Genomic DNA, 20,400 nt, shown 5'->3' with positions numbered 1-20,400 from the left:
TGCTAGGACTTCAGTGTGGAAGGAAGCTGCCGGTGATACAGCTGGTAAAACTTCCCAGAGTAGACGGCAGGAATCGCCTCCATGGAGAGGTCGATGTTGTGGAAGCCGCTCTCCAGGCCGTGGAGCAGTAGCTGGGCGACGCGAGCGGTGATGGGGGTGGTGTGCTCGGTCTTAGCTAGCTCTGCAAGCTGGAGCCACTCGCAGCGCAGGCATTCTTGAGTGCAGAAGTTAATGTCATAGGTGAGAGGGCTGAGTCGGCAGATGATGTACATGTCCGACATGCCGAAGGCTCCGGGGTGGTGGTGCTGCTGCCTGATGCTGAGCAGAGATCTGAACTCTGAGCGGACGCCAGTTTCCTCGAACACTTCCCTGACCGCAGTAGTACCTGAGGAAGATTAATTACAGGTCACCTATTATGCAAAATCCACTTCTTCGTGTCTCTTATGCATCAACATGTGTCCCCTCTTCTTCATGTCTCTTCTACATCAACATGTGTCCCCTCTTCTTCATGTCTCTTCTACATCAACATGTGTCCCCTCTTCTCCATGTCTCTTCTACATCAACATGTGTCCCCTCTTCTTCATGTCTCTTCTACATCAACATGTGTCCCCTCTTCTTCATGTCTCTTCTACATCAACATGTGTCCCCTCTTCTTCATGTCTTCTACATCAACATGTGTCCCCTCTTCTTCATGTCTCTTCTACATCAACATGTGTCCCCTCTTCTTCATGTCTCTTCTACATCAACATGTGTCCCCTCTTCTTCATGTCTCTTCTACATCAACATGTGTCCCCTCTTCTCCATGTCTCTTCTACATCAACATGTGTCCCCTCTTCTTCATGTCTCTTCTACATCAACATGTGTCCCCTCTTCTTCATGTCTTCTACATCAACATGTGTCCCCTCTTCTTCATGTCCCTCCTACATCAACATGTGTCCCCTCTTCTCCATGTCTCTTCTACATCAACATGTGTCCCCTCTTCTTCATGTCTCTTCTACATCAACATGTGTCCCCTCTTCTTCATGTCTCTTCTACATCAACATGTGTCCCCTCTTCTTCATGTCTCTTCTACATCAACATGTGTCCCCTCTTCTCCATGTCTCTTCTACATCAACATATGTCCCCTCTTCTTCATGTCTCTTCTACATCAACATGTGTCCCCTCTTCTCCATGTCTCTTCTACATCAACATGTGTCCCCTCTTCTTCACGTCTCTTCTACATCAACATGTGTCCCCTCTTCTTCATGTCTCTTCTACATCAACATGTGTCCCCTCTTCTTCATGTCTCTTCTACATCAACATGTGTCCCCTCTTCTTCATGTCTCTTCTACATCAACATGTGTCCCCTCTTCTTCATGTCTCTTCTACATCAACATGTGTCCCCTCTTCTCCATGTCTCTTCTACATCAACATGTGTCCCTTCTTCTCCATGTCTCTTCTACATCAACATGTGTCCCCTCTTCCACATCAACATGTGTCCCCTCTTCTCCATGTCTCTTCTACATCAACATGTGTCCCTTCTTCTCCATGTCTCTTCTACATCAACATGTGTCCCCTCTTCTTCATGTCTCTTCTACATCAACATGTGTCCCCTCTTCTCCATGTCTCTTCTACATCAACATGTGTCCCCTCTTCTTCATGTCTCTTCTACATCAACATGTGTCCCCTCTTCTTCATGTCTCTTCTACATCAACATGTGTCCCCTCTTCTCCATGTCTCTTCTACATCAACATGTGTCCCCTCTTCCATATCAACATGTGTCCCCTCTTCTCCATGTCTCTTCTACATCAACATGTGTCCCCTCTTCCACATCAACATGTGTCCCCTCTTCTCCATGTCTCTTCTACATCAACATGTGTCCCCTCTTCTTCATGTCTCTTCTACATCAACATGTGTCCCCTATTCTCCATGTCTCTTCTACATCAACATGTGTCCCCTCTTCTTCATGTCTCTTCTACATCAACATGTGTCCCCTCTTCTTCATGTCTCTTCTACATCAACATGTGTCCCCTCTTCTCCATGTCTCTTCTACATCAACATGTGTCCCCTCTTCTCCATGTCTCTTCTACATCAACATGTGTCCCCTCTTCTTCATGTCTCTTCTACATCAACATGTGTCCCCTCTTCTCCATGTCTCTTCTACATCAACATGTGTCCCCTCTTCCTCATGTCTCTTATACATCAACATGTGTCCCCTCTTCTTCATGTCTCTTCTACATCAACATGTGTCCCCTCTTCTTCATGTCTCTTCTACATCAACATGTGTCCCCTCTTCCTCATGTCTCTTCTACATCAACATGTGTCCCCTCTTCTTCATGTCTCTTCTACATCAACATGTGTCCCCTCTTCTTCATGTCTCTTCTACATCAACATGTGTCCCCTCTTCTCCATGTCTCTTCTACATCAACATGTGTCCCCTCTTCTCCATGTCTCTTCTACATCAACATGTGTCCCCTCTTCTCCATGTCTCTTCTACATCAACATGTGTCCCCTCTTCCACATCAACATGTGTCCCCTCTTCTTCATGTCTCCTCTACATCAACATGTGTCCCCTCTTCTTCATGTCTCTTCTACATCAACATGTGTCCCCTCTTCTCCATGTCTCTTCTACATCAACATGTGTCCCTTCTTCTCCATGTCTCTTCTACATCAACATGTGTCCCCTCTTCCACATCAACATGTGTCCCCTCTTCTCCATGTCTCTTCTACATCAACATGTGTCCCCTCTTCTCCATGTCTCTTCTACATCAACATGTGTCCCCTCTTCTTCATGTCTCTTCTACATCAACATGTGTCCCCTCTTCTTCATGTCTCTTCTACATCAACATGTGTCCCCTCTTCTCCATGTCTCTTCTACATCAACATGTGTCCCCTCTTCCACATCAACATGTGTCCCCTCTTCTCCATGTCTCTTCTACATCAACATGTGTCCCCTCTTCCACATCAACATGTGTCCCCTCTTCTCCATGTCTCTTCTACATCAACATGTGTCCCCTCTTCTTCATGTCTCTTCTACATCAACATGTGTCCCTTCTTCTCCATGTCTCTTCTACATCAACATGTGTCCCCTCTTCTTCATGTCTCTTCTACATCAACATGTGTCCCCTCTTCTCCATGTCTCTTCTACATCAACATGTGTCCCCTCTTCTTCATGTCTCTTCTACATCAACATGTGTCCCCTCTTCTCCATGTCTCTTCTACATCAACATGTGTCCCCTCTTCCTCATGTCTCTTATACATCAACATGTGTCCCCTCTTCTTCATGTCTCTTCTACATCAACATGTGTCCCCTCTTCTTCATGTCTCTTCTACATCAACATGTGTCCCCTCTTCCTCATGTCTCTTCTACATCAACATGTGTCCCCTCTTCTTCATGTCTCTTCTACATCAACATGTGTCCCCTCTTCTTCATGTCTCTTCTACATCAACATGTGTCCCCTCTTCTCCATGTCTCTTCTACATCAACATGTGTCCGCTCTTCTCCATGTCTCTTCTACATCAACATGTGTCCCCTCTTCTCCATGTCTCTTCTACATCAACATGTGTCCCCTCTTCTTCATGTCTCTTCTACATCAACATGTGTCCCCTCTTCTCCATGTCTCTTCTACATCAACATGTGTCCCCTCTTCCACATCAACATGTGTCCCCTCTTCTTCATGTCTCCTCTACATCAACATGTGTCCCCTCTTCTTCATGTCTCCTCTACATCAACATGTGTCCCCTCTTCTCCATGTCTCTTCTACATCAACATGTGTCCCCTCTTCTTCATGTCTCTTCTACATCAACATGTGTCCCCTCTTCTTCATGTCTCTTCTACATCAACATGTGTCCCCTCTTCTCCATGTCTCTTCTACATCAACATGTGTCCCCTCTTCTCCATGTCTCTTCTGCATCAACATGTGTCCCCTCTTCTCCATGTCTCTTCTACATCAACATGTGTCCCCTCTTCTCCATGTCTCTTCTACATCAACATGTGTCCCCTCTTCTTCATGTCTCTTCTACATCAACATGTGTTCCCTCTTCTTCATGTCTCTTCTACATCAACATGTGTCCCCTCTTCTTCACGTCTCTTCTACATCAACATGTGTCCCCTCTTCTTCATGTCTCTTCTACATCAACATGTGTCCCCTCTTCTTCATGTCTCTTCTACATCAACATGTGTCCCCTCTTCTTCATGTCTCTTCTACATCAACATGTGTCCCCTCTTATAATAAAGTAATGAAAAACGGTATAATAGGACACCTTTAAAATATTACTAAACGTACGTGGAGGAATTGTAAAAATCTTGACTTAAAGGAATATATTCACGTTCCCTTGTCAGAGTCATCTGATGTTAAGATGTGGGTCATGTATATAATACCAAAGCTGCTTTAGAGGTGAATTTGGAGAAACAGATATAAATATTTGCATATATATATATATCATGTGCCTTGTTTTGTACGGTTCAAATGAATGTATCATCATCTACAATCGAAGGCTTTAGCTGTAGATGTACTGTATTAGTTTTGTGACACTCACCAATATTTTCTGCTAGATCAGACAAGCCGCCGGGGAACTTCCAAGCATTCATTGTCTGAAATACAGAAATAAAAATCAACATCAATTGTGATAGAAGGCACTGCTGTAAATGTATATTAGAGTCATATCAGTATCTTGTTTTGTGTTAAACTTCTTCTGGTGCCGTCCAGTTTAAAGTCACTTGTTTCCTGCAAGTGTTCAATGGCACCACGTTTTTTTTGTTATATAAAATCACAGCAAGTAGCGGACTTTGTGAAAGTATCTTCGTATGTATCGACACTAATAATTATACATCTAGAGAGATATTTAATAAGAGCATCCTTTCATTTTACGTTTTATATTTAGTGCCTCACTCTGGAGGCTTTTATATTTGCTGCGGTGAAGTGTGTCTTCAAAAGCTGTTTCACCATTTACCCTCGGTATTTAATAACAGTATGCTGCTGGTTAAGTTATGATGTCAGTGTTGTATATATATATATATATATATATATTTTTGTAGTTATCAAAGAAATGTGTATGCAGTGCTTTTTTCCCCCCATTTAGAAATGCTATTCATCTTTCCTTGTTCCTTGAACACATGTGCACTACAGCTTTTATTTGCGTGCATCGTCAACAGAATGCTATATTTTTTAAGCTGTTTCTATGAATGGGCGGAAAGGAAGAAATAAAGAGATTTTGTGTAACTCTAATCAGTGTGGTGATTTTTGATATATTTTCTTGTGATATGCCCTTAATTGAGGGGAAAATGTACATTCTGCATTTGACCCATCCTACTGTAGGAGCAGTGTAGGGAACAGTGCCTTGCTCAGGGACACCTCGGTAGCACTTAGTCATTTTCAGAGTAAAAAAACAGGGTTGAAAAGGTTTAAAGGTCCCATGTCACGGCCATTTCCACTGATCATAATTCCATTGTTGAGGTCTACTAGAATATATTTATATTGTGCAATTTTCCAAACTCACATTGGTTTCTCACAGCATCTCTGTAAACTACGTGTATTCACTGAATTTCACTCTCTGCCTTTAACGGCTCGTTGTAGCTCCAATAGCTCCAGCCCCCTCCCTGTGAGCACAGTGTGCTCTGATTGGTCGGGACGTTGTGAATCGCGCTGAGCTATACAGTCTATGGCTGAGCTCCGTGGAGGTGTTGTTTCCGTGTTTAGCGATACACAGCGAAACACAGCCAAACTCACCCTGAGCACACACAAAGTCACAGCCGAAGTGAAAACAATAAGTGTGGCTTGATATTGAGTAAGAACAAGGTTGATAAACACCGTGAGAATGGGTCTGCAGAGAGAATGTCGCCGCGATCCCAACTGTCTGTTATCAGCAGCAGCCAGGGAGGAGAGATCAGCAGAGCTGCCTGCACTGAGTGTGTGAGGAAGTCCGTGGATTGGTCAATTTGGACCAATCAGCGGGGGCTTAACTTAACGGCTCCGCGGACGTAATGTAACGGCTCCACGGATTGGTCCATTTCGTTCCGGGGACGACATGACATCATGATGTACCCGGAAGAATCAAATGGACAGTGACGTATCTCCAACGAGGCGTTTTGGGGAGGTATTTTCTGTGTTAGAGTTTTACTCGCTACAGGGTGCACTTTGAGGGTTTTGACTCTGCACACTCATGCATAAAAACCTTCATAACAACAAGGGGGCGGGTACTAACCGGAAAAGCATGACATGTCACCTTTAAAAGTGTACAAAAAGTGTACAAAAATAAACATTGATTTATATTCTGTTACAATTACTTATTACCTGTAAAATAATGGTAATAGTAAACTAATCTGAGTTTCACAGTATGATGCTTTTTGGGGGTTTCCTTTCCCTGTCGTTTGTGACTTAGGTTTTTGTGCATGTGAATGGTCTGAAAAGGATACAATACCAAAGTTGAAGATAAGGACCCCTTTTAGTAATGTTCCACTAGTTTTGGATTACCTCCATTTTAAATTGAATGAAAAATAATTACAAGAGGAAAAATGTGTTTTACTGTAAGTGTATTATGCGAGAAAACAGAACAATGTAACCTTAGAAAAGAAGAAACCTGCCTTTCATTAGCACATGCTGGCAGCAGTTTATATATAATTAAATGAGTGTATTTTAAGATTGTAATCCTGAAAGTAATCCCTATTTTTTGGTTGGATCGATGTTTTTGTAACTGTTAGGGAATACAGTTCAATTGTTTTGAATGCTAATTACGTAATCGTGTTACATGTTTTCTGTTGCTCCCCAAGTCGGTAAACGACCGTCAGTTCCCTGTCCCTTGTTGTGAGTGATAATATCTTTAGTTTCCGGAAGTTCGTACCCCCTCGTGAGCTCTGAACTGCCAGGCTCTTGTGCAGCACATTTCCAGTAAACATCCCGATGAAGGAGGAGAGGAAGAGATTAAATACTTACCACACTTCCATGCCACGAACTGCTTCCCATTAGAAGCTTTTAGGATTCCCAGCTGGGACACATTGCGGCATGTTGTCAGCAAACAGGCCCACTTACACAAAGTCAATGATAATGTGCACTGTATTGGTCAAAGAACTCAGATGTTAGTGGTTTCACTGTAACCTGAACTTTGTGATACCTCCTCATTCACACCAACGCAACTCCGGTTCAAGCTCCGTGCGAGAGCTTTTCAGGTTCAGAACCGGTTCTTCGGTTTAGCTCCGGCTCTTTTCACACCGCCCAGAGTCCGACTGGTGCTGCGTCATTGCGTCATCGTTTGCGTGCCTGCTTCATAAAGCCAAACTGCGCGGAAGCCCCTCACAGCTGACATCGACAACAACAACAATGGCCGATTGTGCTCCAGCTTCCTCTGTACCTCTTCGGAAGACCAGATTCCCAGTAGGCAGCTGGTCTCTTCAGTGGACCACTGCTGCTTGTTAAGTTTCTCCATCGTTGTGTACAAACTGGATAACACGTGGGCTTCTTGTTGTTGTTCAGGAGTTGATCCCGCCCCCGCCTCGACGTAAGCGTGACGTATGCGGTGCTTTTGCTCTGGCCGGACAATTTTTTGGTGCTCGAAATGAGCTAAGAGGCTGCTCCGCTGCGGTGTGAACAGGAAAACCCGGTGCTTTTCAAGCTCCAGCTCCGAACCGGCCCTGAAACACCGTTGGTGTGAATGAGGTATGAGAGACGTACAAGAGAAAAGCATACCAGCTTCAAATGTGATGCTGCAGAAGGATTGAAATAATTTGATTATATTGTCATGTATTGTCAGATTCTGGACAGATGTATTTCTAACTTCACCCTAATACGACGCAGTGTTAGACAATCATTTGGGGAATCCTCAAAGAGTTATTGATCAGTGTAAGCCATGGACAACAATAGAGTGATGACATATAGGTTGGAATAAATCAGGGTACATTTAGTTCCTGCAGACATCTGAACCCTGACATGTTTTATTCCTCTGGAGGCCAGTTGTTAGTTCTTTGACAATGAACGATGACAAATGTGTTCATGTTGCTATATGTATATTTAACAGGCTGTTTGGAAACAGTTTTGCAATAAGGATTATTTCTAATTATCTATGAAGCGATAGAATTGTGTCTTGAATGCTTGGATTCAGTTGAGTATAAAAGACAACATCCAGTTTAATGTTATTTAATCTTCAAATACATTTTCATAAATCAGCAGTCAAATCAATCAATAACACTTTGCTCATAACAAATGTTTCCAATATCCTAAACCACGGGCCTTAGCTAAGAATACTTAAAAATGACCTTAACCCATAAGGACCCACCGTGTCACATGCACTTTAAATGTTCTGGAAAGTTCCTTATTCAGCTTTACCCTTTATTTTATCTCGTGAAGTCCCTCAGTGACACACCCTGAACAGTCTGGGGGGTCCTGGGCCAGGACATGTGATTTTGTGTTCCCATGACAACATGTCCAAGATGTCCATGTGCCAGACTAACACATGTGACATAACGAGCTACATTTCAAAAGCTTTTTTTTGTTGCTAAAGGTAAAATTCAAGCCATTTAAGAATGAATATGCTTACATAACATGTCCTTTATTACATTGAACCTGTTGTGGAAACATTTATTGACCAAATTGATATGAAACAAATGAGACAAACATCGCTGTCACATCGGGACTTTAACCCTAAACCTTCACAGTAAACCCAAAGTGACATATATGCACAATTAGAAATATGATTATGATCTGCTCAGTTAATTTAGCTGATTCAATTATATTGAGTTGATATGTTCTTATTCTTCAATTCAAAGAATGTTCAAACTAATTTAAACCAAACAAATCATCCTCGTTAATGAAGTTATACAGTATATGAGTTATTTTACCATTAAAGCCCAACGTGACATATATGTCACTTTTCAGATATTCGACTCTAGGGGGGGGGGGGGGGGGGGGTACTTGTCAGAAATGTGTTCTAGCTATTTAGTCTAAATTCTGTTCCCCTTAATGTTCCCAAAAGTAGAAATGGGTCCAGGTTCTTATGGGTTAAATGAAATCTATGATTTACTCATCAATGGTACACTGTTATTTTCACATACACTTCTTACACAGATATCTGGAATGTATGTGTGCTGTATTTTTGATGGCAGTGACGCAATAATTGGAAATAAGGGAGACTTTTGTAATATCTCTAGGTACCCTCACGTTTGAACCTTACACAGGCTTGAAACCCTGTGCTAGCGTTAAGGGGCATTTACACTTTTAACATGCTTTTCATTTTGGTCTTTAATGGGGGCTTGTTGTAACTTGTTCTTGGGGGAAGGGAGCAACAACTACGACATTTCCACAGTGCATCAAATCTATATGAAGCTCAGCGCAAGTTCAACCAGGAAGACCTTCTTTACTCATTCATTTCGCTTAATGGGCTGGCCCCTCAGTACATCTCCGACCTCCTAAAGGTGTACAGCTGCTGCTGGTAGTCCCTAAAACCGAGAAAAAGACCAGGGGAGATCGAGCCTTCTCAGCGGTAGCCTCCAGGCTCTGGAACGACCTGCCACCCATGTCAAATTGTCGCCCACCCTCCAAACTTTTAAGTCCCGCCTAAAGACCCACCTCTTTTCCCTCGCTTTCGAGTCAGTCTGAGCTATGTTTTATCGATTGTTATGCTTTTATTGTCTGTCCATAGCCTGTATGTACCGTGTATTAATTCTTATGTGTGCCTTTTATCTTTTCTTATGTGCGCTTTTGATCTATTATTGTAATATTATATTTTATTATAATGTTATGTTTGGTGTGAAGCACTTTGGCAAACCCTCTGTTTTTATTATGTGCTATACAAATAAAGTGGATTGGATTAATTTACTATGTCCATGTTACTACTCTCTCTCCTCTCAATAAGTGATCAGGGGCGTCACTCCCCAGCTTAACCAATCACTTCGCTCTATTCTCACAAGCCTATCAAAGCGCTCCGCCAACCCTTTTAAATCTGCTCTCCCCTCTGACAGCTGACATTTCAGGTGACTCGACGCAACGCCCCTCCACCCCTTTTCACCTCATGTCCCTCTGAATCCAGGGTCAAGCTAAGCCCCTCCCCTTCAGAACGAACCCAACCATCGATTCACCACCACCAGTGTCTAGACCCCAGGGGGGTTTCATCGCTTCGGTTCTCCCCTCCCGAATGACACAACACATATGAACGCGCACATGACCAATGAGGGCACGAGATAAGTTTGTGCCCAGATGGAAGGCTGACAGGCAGCTTTTTACAGCGCCACGGCTTCCACAGAGGACATTTTGTATGGATTTATTGTCAAAGCATTTAAAGTATTCATTGCTATCGGGATGTTAAGAGCATTCCATGGAATATAACAAAAAGTGTTTCTGAAATAAATGACATACCCCACCTTTAACTAGAACACTTTTTCAGCATTTATACTGATTAGGTAACAACATGTACACTTGATCAGGGTATATGCAGGAATCCTGAAGTCAAATGTAATACCTTTTAAGACCTCATCGCCACTTTGAGTTTTAACCGGTTACCTTGGCGACACACTTCACCTCACATTGACTATATACAGTATTTATTGTCATTCCTCCTTATCTTCCAACCATTTGGATGCAGACTTGTGTGACGTGTAATGCTACCATTTCCTGGTACTTTAGCAGTAATGGTGGTGTGGGATCACATTACAAAGGATGTTTGTATTTAGTACAGAAGCAGCTGCCTTAAAGGTGGGGTAGGTCATTTTGGAGAAACCAGCTCGAGTGCGCTAGAATTTGAAAAAGTGTTTCTGAAATAAATGACATACCCCACCTTTAACTAGAACACTTTTTCAGCATTTATACTCATTAGGTAACAACATGTACACTTGATCAGGGTATATGCAGGAATCCTGAAGTCAAATGTAATACCTTTTAAGACCCTTTCCATACATTTTAAGACCTCATCGCCACTTGGAGTTTATATACAGTATTGATTGTCCTTCCTCCTTATCTTCCAACCATTTGGACGCAAACTTGCATTTCCCCATAACGATGTTGTTTAGCAACCGGCGTAACCGGACCTTCGCGCGCTATCAAGCAGTGAGCGCGCAATGTCCTGTTCAGATGACGTCAAACCCAACGGCAGTGTTGGGAAAGTTCACTTTCTACATGAACTAGTTCAGTTCACAGTTCACATATTTTAAAATGAACTAGTTCAGTTCATAGTTCATAATTCAAAATGTTGAACTAAAGTTCATGGTTTCAAAAATGAACTAATTTATAGTTCATAGTTCTTTTTTCAATAAGTTGCTGCGAGCTATTATTTGTCTCCTGTACGATGTGAATGGGCCATTTCAATTTTTACAATATCCTCAGAGGGCCGTACAAGTTATTGACCTCTGCTTAAAAAAACTAAAATCACAGCTCATTCATTTCATTCTGTGCAAAGAAAAAGCAACCTCCTAATCCAGATATCTCACCATGACTCGCGTATGCATGCACGTGCAGGGTGTGGCGTGACCACCTAAACAGAAAGATAATTTATGGACACAAGATGTGTGCAAATGTATTTAGTTTCCTATCCATGTGAACATGGTTTAAGTGGGGGGGACCTAACCTCCTCTAGAGGGGTCCGGGGGGCGTGCTCCCCTGGCAAGATGTGTTGCACTTTGAGAGCAACATTAGGAGATCTATGGACACATCTCTCAACACCCAAACACAACTGTAAGCAGATTTTCTTTTAATTTATGGATATTTGACAAATCACTACCCTTTCAAACTGTATTCTTCTTTATTAATAACTGTCTTATAGTATTTTATACCTGTTTACTTTATTCTCTTATTTTTTTTATAACTATAATTATCATATAAAGATGTGCCTTGACCTCACTGGTTGTAGACAAAGCTTCTTATATTCGTTAGCATAGCTAGCTAACCAGATGCTAATGACAACAACACAGTTATTGACTGTATGACAGATGAGCAGATCGCCACTGGGCTTACAACTAAAGACACAGACACGCAGAAACTGTGGCATGTGTATGGACTTATCGGTACTGCAATTTCTGAAGTGCTGGAGTGGCGTTCTGGTGCTCTCCGTCAGAACTGCACCCCTGTCAGTCGAGACATATACCACGTGATGACACGTTAGGCTCGTGTTGTGTTCAAGGACCCTGACCTTGGCCAGGAAAAACAGGTACTCGCTTGTTTAATTTTTTTGCGGTCTAGATTTCTTTCATTTTTTTATTTTTTGCGTGTGTTTATAAATTACCTCGAGGGCCGTACCAAATTGTCTCGCGGGCCGTATACGGCCGGAGGCCGGAGGTTCCCCACCCCTGCCGTAGAGTCTCACTCTGAGCGAGTGCTGCTGCAGCTGCTCTCGGCTTCGTCCATACTAATTCATTCATTCATTCATTCATTCAATGCTCGCCGGTTCCGCGGTTCCACATTGTTTGTTGTGAGGAGTCTGATATATTTAGTATATTTATATTTTAGTGCGACAGCCAGGGGTGACAGGCGCGTACGCGTCACAGGCAGCTTGCTGTTGCCAGATTGGGTGGTTTTCCGCATTATTTTGATAAGCCTTTTCGGCTGAAAGGCATATGAAATCTGGCACACTTTTGAACGCCGTTATAATACAGTGCTGAGAATGAACGCACGTTTGAACGCCGTTATACAGCGCTGAGAATGAACGCGTTCTCAATTACGTTCATCTAGCGGAAATACAGTACGTTCAGTTCACGTTCGCCCAAAATATGAACGCGTTCATTGAACGCGTTCAGGTACATCACTGCCCAACGGGATGCCATAAATAAACTACACAGAATCACACCACACACCTACGCAATGATTACATTCAGGCAGACTGTAGAACACAACCTCTTTGGACAATTTATATACTTATTGAAAATAAGATACAAAATGTAATACCTTGGAAAATGTCGTTTAATATTTTTTAATAGCCTTCATTTTCACTAATTGATTTATCAACTTCTAATACTTTTTAAGACCCCGCGGACACCCTGTTGATGTGAACGTTACTTATTGCCTTGTTTACATCAAGTCAAGTGAGCTGAGACATCTTTAAACATGATTCGTTTTGAACCCGCAGCATCATGGTGCAATGTTGTTTTTGAATGCAAACAGATCTGCGTATAAACTGTGTTTTTAAAGCGGGTCCGTTGAGCACTACAGCAGCGCTCTGTGAGCGCTGAGGGAGGCACACACTCATGAAGCTGTTTGACTGCATTCAGCTCACGTAAACAGAGTGTTTGCTTCAGGTCAACTAATGTTGTGTGGAGCAATGTTAAGTGTGAGAGGATTTCCAACCACAGAGGCAACATACATCTCACTAAACAAACACCATCTATCACAGACAGCTTTAGCAGCACCTGATCGGTTTATTCTTCATTTATTCTTCACTGTGGATGGAAGGATCCGTTTCCATTGCTTTCTACTCACTCGACTACTGTAGGCAATATTTGGTAAACTAGCTGCCAAAATATATTTCCAACTAACCAAAATACGTCATGATTTTATTTTGTGAAATGTGTCATAATATTCCCGTTTAGAAATGTAATGTTTTCTGGATTTTCTACTGTTTCCTGAAGAACATTAGGGAAATATACGGCAATCATTTAATATATACTGTTTTTAATTATTATAATTTAGAGCAGTGCTTCTCAAAGTGTGGTCCGCGGACCACTGGTGGTCCGTGAGCGCCCCCTAGTGGTCCGTGAGTATATTAGTAAAATTTCACATTTGAAATAAATTAATTTAAGTTTTCCGCACTCTCGCGGGAATATCTCCGCAATGGAGCGAGCTTAAGTTTCACTTTCAATTGCATGATATAGCCCAGATAAACACCTTCATCACACATGTGGCCACTTGTTTGTACCGTATTCAGACGATTTGTAAAAAACGATGTGTTTTGGGATATTTGTGGAGTTAGGTGGTCCGTGAGTGTTTTTTTATTGGTTAAGTGGTCCTTGGTATGAAAAAGTTTGAGAAACACTGATTTAGAGCAATGCTTTGTAATAAAGCCACACATAGGCTACCTTGTTTCTGTCTTGGACCACAAGGACTTTTCCATTGGATTCATCAACAACTGCACCTGGAAAACAAACAATCAATGACATTAATTTCACATATTTTTCAAACACTGGTCTAAATGTTGCACTGAAGTAGTTACTTTAAAAAGGAGACCAATCAGGAGAAGTCAATTATTAGTTATTATTAAGTAAGACCCTCTGGTGAAAATCGGCCTCGTCCAATTAAGGTTTTCTCTTCACAACTCTTTTGTTAAAGATCGATTACGTCCACCGGCAAACACTCAACTGACATTGCTCATAATTTAGACTCACAAAGAATTTAAGTTTCCTCCACTTCTCGAACTTAAAGGTGGGGGAGGTCATTTTGGAGAAACCAGCTCGAGTGCGCTAGAATTTGAAAATACACAACCGGAAAAAATCTGACACTTCCTCACAGAGCCCCTCCTCCAACACACACAAACGCGCACATGACCAATGAGGGCACGAGATAAGTGTGTGCCCAGATGGAAGGCTGACAGGCAGGTAGGCCATCCAGTTACTTTAGCCGGGCCGGCTCAGATGATTGGTCGTGCTTTTTACAGCGCCACGGCTTCCACAGATGCCATTTAAAAAAAAAATGTATTTATTGTCAAAGCATTCATTGCTATCGGGATGTTAAGAGCATTCCATGGAATAGTGTTTCTGAAATAAATTACATACCCCATCTTTAAGAGGCTTTAACACAAATTAAACTCCAATAAAAGTGCCACTTGGACCTTTATCTGGAGTGCAATAAAATATTAGATTAGTAAAGCTGTGGGCTGCAAACCAAAACAATGAGCTCAAAGAAGCTAATGCTACGTGAAGCTCAAAATGACTGTGAATTTGGGGAATTCTTTTTGAGGGTTTTTCACAATAAGAGACCCCTTAACCCACGAGATTAATGTGATCCATTGGTGATATAAAAATATTGACTATGGCTGCTTTAACGACTCAGTACATTTAGAATAAATAGGGACAAAAGTGTTAATTTTCTAAAATTACAAATCTAATAAGCTAACAAGAGCACAGCATGTTGATGTCTGGAAAAGGAGAGGACTAAGATGAAATAAAATACGTTCCTTTCCTTTTTCGAGTCTAAACAGAGTCTCTGTGACTCAGCTTGACTTGTGAACGATGTGGACATCCCACTTCACCAGATTTCCTCCTGTTTGAGCAGCTTTTTTCAGCAGGCAGCGACTCAGAGAGACAGCTATGTGCCCCTGATGATGGCAGCTCTGAAGGAGGAGAGTAAACCGGACTATTTATTTCCTGGTTGGTCCGTCTGACTGACCCGGACCGGCCTCTTTAAATGAATGTCACAGAGGGATGGTCGTCTTGAAATCCTGACTTGGACTTTCAAGTGGAAACTGATGTCATTCCCGATCCCCGTGCCAGCTGAGGGAGGCTATCATTATGTAGCGTTCAGTCCAGGAAACAAAGTGCTCATAGGAAGCAGAGGAGAAAAAAGTGATTATGAATAATAAGACAGAAAGCCCAGAAGCCACCGTCACAGGAGCTGTGGGTTCTGTGGTAGATTAGTTATAATACACGTGGCTTCTGAATCAAAGTTTGATGTCTTCTCTAAATTGATATTTCACGTAGGCTTCTTCTACTGCGTTTCAGTTTTTACAGTAATTGTAGAGTGCTGTGTGGGTCAGGATGCGGTCAGATGTAGAAATTGGATCACACTTGAGTTTCACTACAGAATACTATCGAAACAAGTATTGTGATGTCTGAGACCTTGACTTTGGTTCCCTAGGCTTCCATGCAAAATTGAATTAGTTAAGGACCGATTGCTGTTTAGATTGTGTCGGACACATCACTGTATGGTGGGGAGATGGCATGACAGAGTGAAGCTTTCCAACATGCGATTATTAAAGTTATCGTGAGTCACCAGGTGATGAACCATTAAAAACACAGTCTTTAAAGAGGCTCTATTAAGTTTCCCCTGTATGTGTTATAAAGGTTTATGTGCATGCAAATGGTTTGCAAAGGCTACAATCCCCGTCCCCCACAGAGGCAGCTTCACTATGTAACACTCATATTATAAGTGTCTTAGAGGCGGGACATCTCTAAGTGGTTGACCAATCACAACAGAGCTGGCGGAGTGAAGACAGAATGCTTAATTTCTGACATTTTATTTGACTTATTACTTTATTTCAGACTCTCCAGTCACCCTAACCGTGTTGCATCCCAAGGTAAACACAGCGGCACAAGTCAACCTGCATATTTAATCCTGCAATATGAACTTTTAATTATCAGCATGTAAACATAGCTACTGTTTACATTTGGGTTCCTCTGAGGCTCGTGTTTCCTTTCCCACTGCACGTCATTGTTAAGCCTTTTCTAGCAGAGTCCTTTTAAAACCGACTCTAAAGTGATTTATAGGAGTATTGGCCTCAATTTCAGCAATATGAACACCCACATTGGTCTCGTTGAAGTAATAGTACAGAATGTTAAAACTCTAGGGTCTCTGTATACATTAGAAACCAAAACGAAGACTTATTATTGGATGACTTCTCCCGTGTCTATGCAGTTATGTCTCAATTGATTTTTCAATATGTGTGGTCCTCTTGTCTATTTAACAACAACAAGCTGCAAGTAACCGGGCAAACCAGTATCAGTATTATCCAAACAGCTGCATATTTAAAATTCCTATCCTTAGTTTCATAATTGGCGACAACAAATGGACATTCTGGACCTCTTCTGTGCTGAAGGATGCTCTGGACATGTTCTGACATGCTTGAAGTTCATCCTCTCTTAACAGTTATGAAGACACTCTGCCCTCTGCTGGATGATCAGAAACTCGCACACTTCAGGCCTGTAACTCCTCCCTCTGTTAATCCTCTCCCACATTCACGCCTGATGGATTTCTGTCTATGAAAGTGAAAAGGGCCAAGGTTGAAAAATACACCACAGGCTGACACAAAAACAAACCTCTGATCCACTGATGTTTCCCGTTTGAAAACCCAATGCAGGTCAAAGTTTACCACACATTTATTTGGCTCCTTTTAAACGATTTTGCAGTTGCAACATATTAGATACAAAGTGCGAAAACATAATAGATTCCTGACCTAAGGTTAGAGATTTGTTTTTCTAAATGAGACTCAGGAAAAGGGAGGTAAATACTTTAGATACTGAAAAATGAAACGTCAATTGCCCAATATTTGTTCTTATTTTCAAGGTTTTTATCAATTGTGTTTGATTTTCCATCTTTTCATCCTAATTTTGCATTTCTTTCTCAGTTTTCATGTCCATTGAATGACTATTTTCTCTTATTTTAAAGGACTTAGTGCTGCATTTCTTGTATGGAAAGTTCTATACAAATCAAGTTTTTTTTAAAAATAATTAAAGGTGGGGTAGGTAATTCACTTCAGAATCACTTTTAGTTATATTCCATGGAGTGCTCTTAACATCCCGATAGCAATGAATATCTTAAATGCTTTGAAAACAAATACATAATATCATCTGTGGAAGCCGTAGCGCTGTAAAAAGCACGACCAATCATCTGAGCCGGCCCGGCTAAAGTAACTGGATGGCCTACCTGCCTGTCAGCCTTCCATCTGTGCACAAACTTATCTCGTGCCCTCATTGGTCATGTGCGCGTTCGTGTGTGTTGGAGGAGGGGCTCTGTGAGGAAATCTAAAGGAAGGAGCAGATTTTTTCCAGCTGCGAAATTTCAAATTCTAGCGCACTCGAGCTGGTTTCTCCATTCTTACCTACCCACCTTTAATACGGCAGTTAATTGAGAGATTTTTAAGCGCAGATTATTTTCACTATTGTTGGTTAATTTTCTGTTTATATAGTCACATATTAGGCTGTTTATTTAGTCAAAAAGGGTATTCTAAGTACTATACATCAAATCTTGGATATAAGTAACTACAAGCAGCTATGACTGTTTGCACAGACATTCGGCACTGGGAAGCACAAACAGCTCAATCTGGTTTGACGAGAACATTTCACTCCAGGTGAATTCATCTTTGTTCAGGCCGTTTGCTGCATCTCTCTGATAAAGACTGAGATCCAGCTAAACGCTCAATGAAAAGAGTGTAAGGCCTTTGGGTAACATTCATATTTGTCAAACTACTATTTCTAAAGTCAGGAGGCTGCATTCCCTCCCCTCCCTCCCCCTGCCCCCGTCTGGACTTTAACACCCCACACACACTCAGATACTCAAATCCAGCGAGACACTTGTTTACGTTGCTATGGACAATCTTGCACTATGTACATTTCCCAAAGATATTGAAGTAACTGTTGTGTTGTATATATTGATTGTTGTGCTTGTATTTATGTCTTAATGTATACATGTGTCTGTTGATTGTGTATATAGAATATACCTATTTTTATATATATATATATATTTGTATTTTTGTATTCGGGATTGTGGGAAACGGTATTTCGATCTCTCGCCTGTACACACAAACTGAAAGATTGACAGTAAAGTTAACTTTGACTTGACATGGAAGAATGAACTTTGAGGCTATACATCTCTACCTGCCACTCCGATCTGGTGGGTAGCAAACCCCGGCAGCCGGCTCTCTTCCTCGCCCAGCCAGAGGGAGAGCACCGTGTGGTCGTGTTTGGCGTGATGGAAGGAGAAGCCGTGCTCAGAGGCGGCGGCGGCACATCGGCTCAGGGAGATGGGAACTCGGAGCCACACTGCGACTTTCCCCTCCGATTTCCACTGGACCAAAGAATCTGCAGAGGTCAAAAGTTCACAAGGATGCACACACTTTAAAATACATTATTGAAGATGCTATAAAAACAGACAGGAAGTATGATTGATGCCTAATCTTATTCTGGGGGAAACGGGAAGAGAGAAGATGACAAACAGCAGAGACACTTTAGTGGGAGTAGCCTGAAGGGAAAGGAAACATTTAACCAATTTAGCAAAATACCCACTTGCACTTATTTCAGAAGTTAATAAATGCCATTTATAAACAAAACAAATAAAATATATTTAGCTGCTTCCAGTTAGTCTAATTAAACATTTATCTTTTTTTTATCTGATCCCTAATTAATTAGGTTTTGGACTGTTATTATTTAAGGCTGCACAATAATTCGAAATGTTATTTAGGACTAGTGCGGGAAGCACACTATTGGGTGAAGACCAACTATAATATCTGAATGAAGTGTTGTTGTGCTGCAGAGAAGTCCTCGCCTACAAACTGTATTTCATTTTATAGATTTATTTAATGATAATGTGAATAATATTTCAAAAATATTATATCCCAATCACAATATCAGTTAATATAATTGTAATTATTATAGTCTAAATCAAGCAGCCCTACTAATAAGACACAACTAGCCATTCAAAGACTCCACTTTGGGAACTTGTAACATACATTATCAACATTTCTTGTATTTCTATTACTAAACAACTACTGTATTATGACAGTTTGTTTCGTATGTTGAAAGATCTAAACATCGACATCTCTGACAACAACTAGTGTATACATCAAACATTGACCTGCAGATGCACTGGAAATAAACAATTAGCTGTGGGTATTGTCCACAGTGACCATTGCATGTATAAAAAATACATGTGTAATGTGTATCTGTAAAAGCGCTTTGAGCACTGGAAAAAGCGCTATAATAACTGTAAGGAATTACTATTATTATTATTATTATTATTAGCTGAGATATAAGGGACATGTAAGCATACGGCACAAGTGAAACTCTATAGCAATATTTCTGATCATGCAGCCTTCTTTATAAAGTCCCAGGAAGTAATATTATAAGGCTAGCTCACGATTCTAGTTTATCAATCAATCAATCAATCAATCAATCAATCAATCAATCAATCAATCAATCAATCAATCAATCAATCAATCAATCAATGTTTATTTATATAGCCCAATATCACATGTTACATTTGTCTCAGTGCACTTCACAGTTTGTACAGAATATCAGTATGACAATACGACACCCTCTGTCTGATTAGTTGCTGCAGATTTCCGAGTTGATGACATGATGTGGATGAATCTCATTCATACTTTACCTTTCAGTAATCTACTGAATGAGTTCTCACTGATGTCCTCCGGTAAACAGCTGTCAGACAGGTTCACTGTCACTCCACCGAACCGGTCCTCTCTCCCGGTCAGAGCCCCGGACCCTTGAGCACGAGCTGCAGTGCACGAGAACGCACGGAAAGCTGGGTGTGCACGAGATGAAGCTCTGCAGCACACTCTTCCTCTCACCAGCGGGAAAAACCTTGAAGCAAAGGCACAAACAGCCATTATACTACTTTAACATAAACAAGTTTAATGGGAGAGAATAGTAGTTGTTCTTTTAACCGGCATGTGTGTTCCTTAAAGTACAGTTACGTAAAGGTCCGCCCCGGAAGTTGCATAATAACCGTAATGCTTGGATTAGCTGTCTTCAAATCACTGCTTTGGTAATGTGACGAACTGCATTCA

At 41.4% G+C, this 20,400-nt stretch overlaps 1 protein-coding gene across 2 annotated transcripts; it reads right to left on the bottom strand.

Moving 5' to 3' along the window:
• On the bottom strand, window positions 1-20,290 carry nudt6 (nudix (nucleoside diphosphate linked moiety X)-type motif 6). 2 transcript variants are annotated; one of them, XM_034092458.2, is made up of 5 exons: window positions 19,983-20,290; window positions 18,476-18,679; window positions 13,967-14,022; window positions 4,519-4,573; window positions 1-385 (listed from the first exon to the last, which is right to left on the bottom strand). In XM_034092458.2, the coding sequence occupies exons 1-5, from the start codon at window positions 20,218-20,220 to the stop codon at window positions 3-5; spliced, it is 936 nt and encodes a 311-aa protein (XP_033948349.1). In that variant the 5' UTR covers window positions 20,221-20,290; the 3' UTR covers window positions 1-2. The 2 variants fall into 2 exon arrangements, with proteins under 2 accessions (XP_033948349.1, XP_033948350.1); XM_034092459.2 differs by lacking the exons at window positions 13,967-14,022; window positions 19,983-20,290 and having other exon boundaries at window positions 18,476-18,546.
• Window positions 20,291-20,400: the final 110 nt, after the last annotated feature.

This window comes from Pseudochaenichthys georgianus, chromosome 10 (genome assembly GCF_902827115.2).
Source record: "Pseudochaenichthys georgianus chromosome 10, fPseGeo1.2, whole genome shotgun sequence".
NCBI classification, from domain to species: Eukaryota; Metazoa; Chordata; class Actinopteri; order Perciformes; family Channichthyidae; genus Pseudochaenichthys; species Pseudochaenichthys georgianus.
This window is presented reverse-complemented; position numbering and strand designations above follow the sequence as displayed.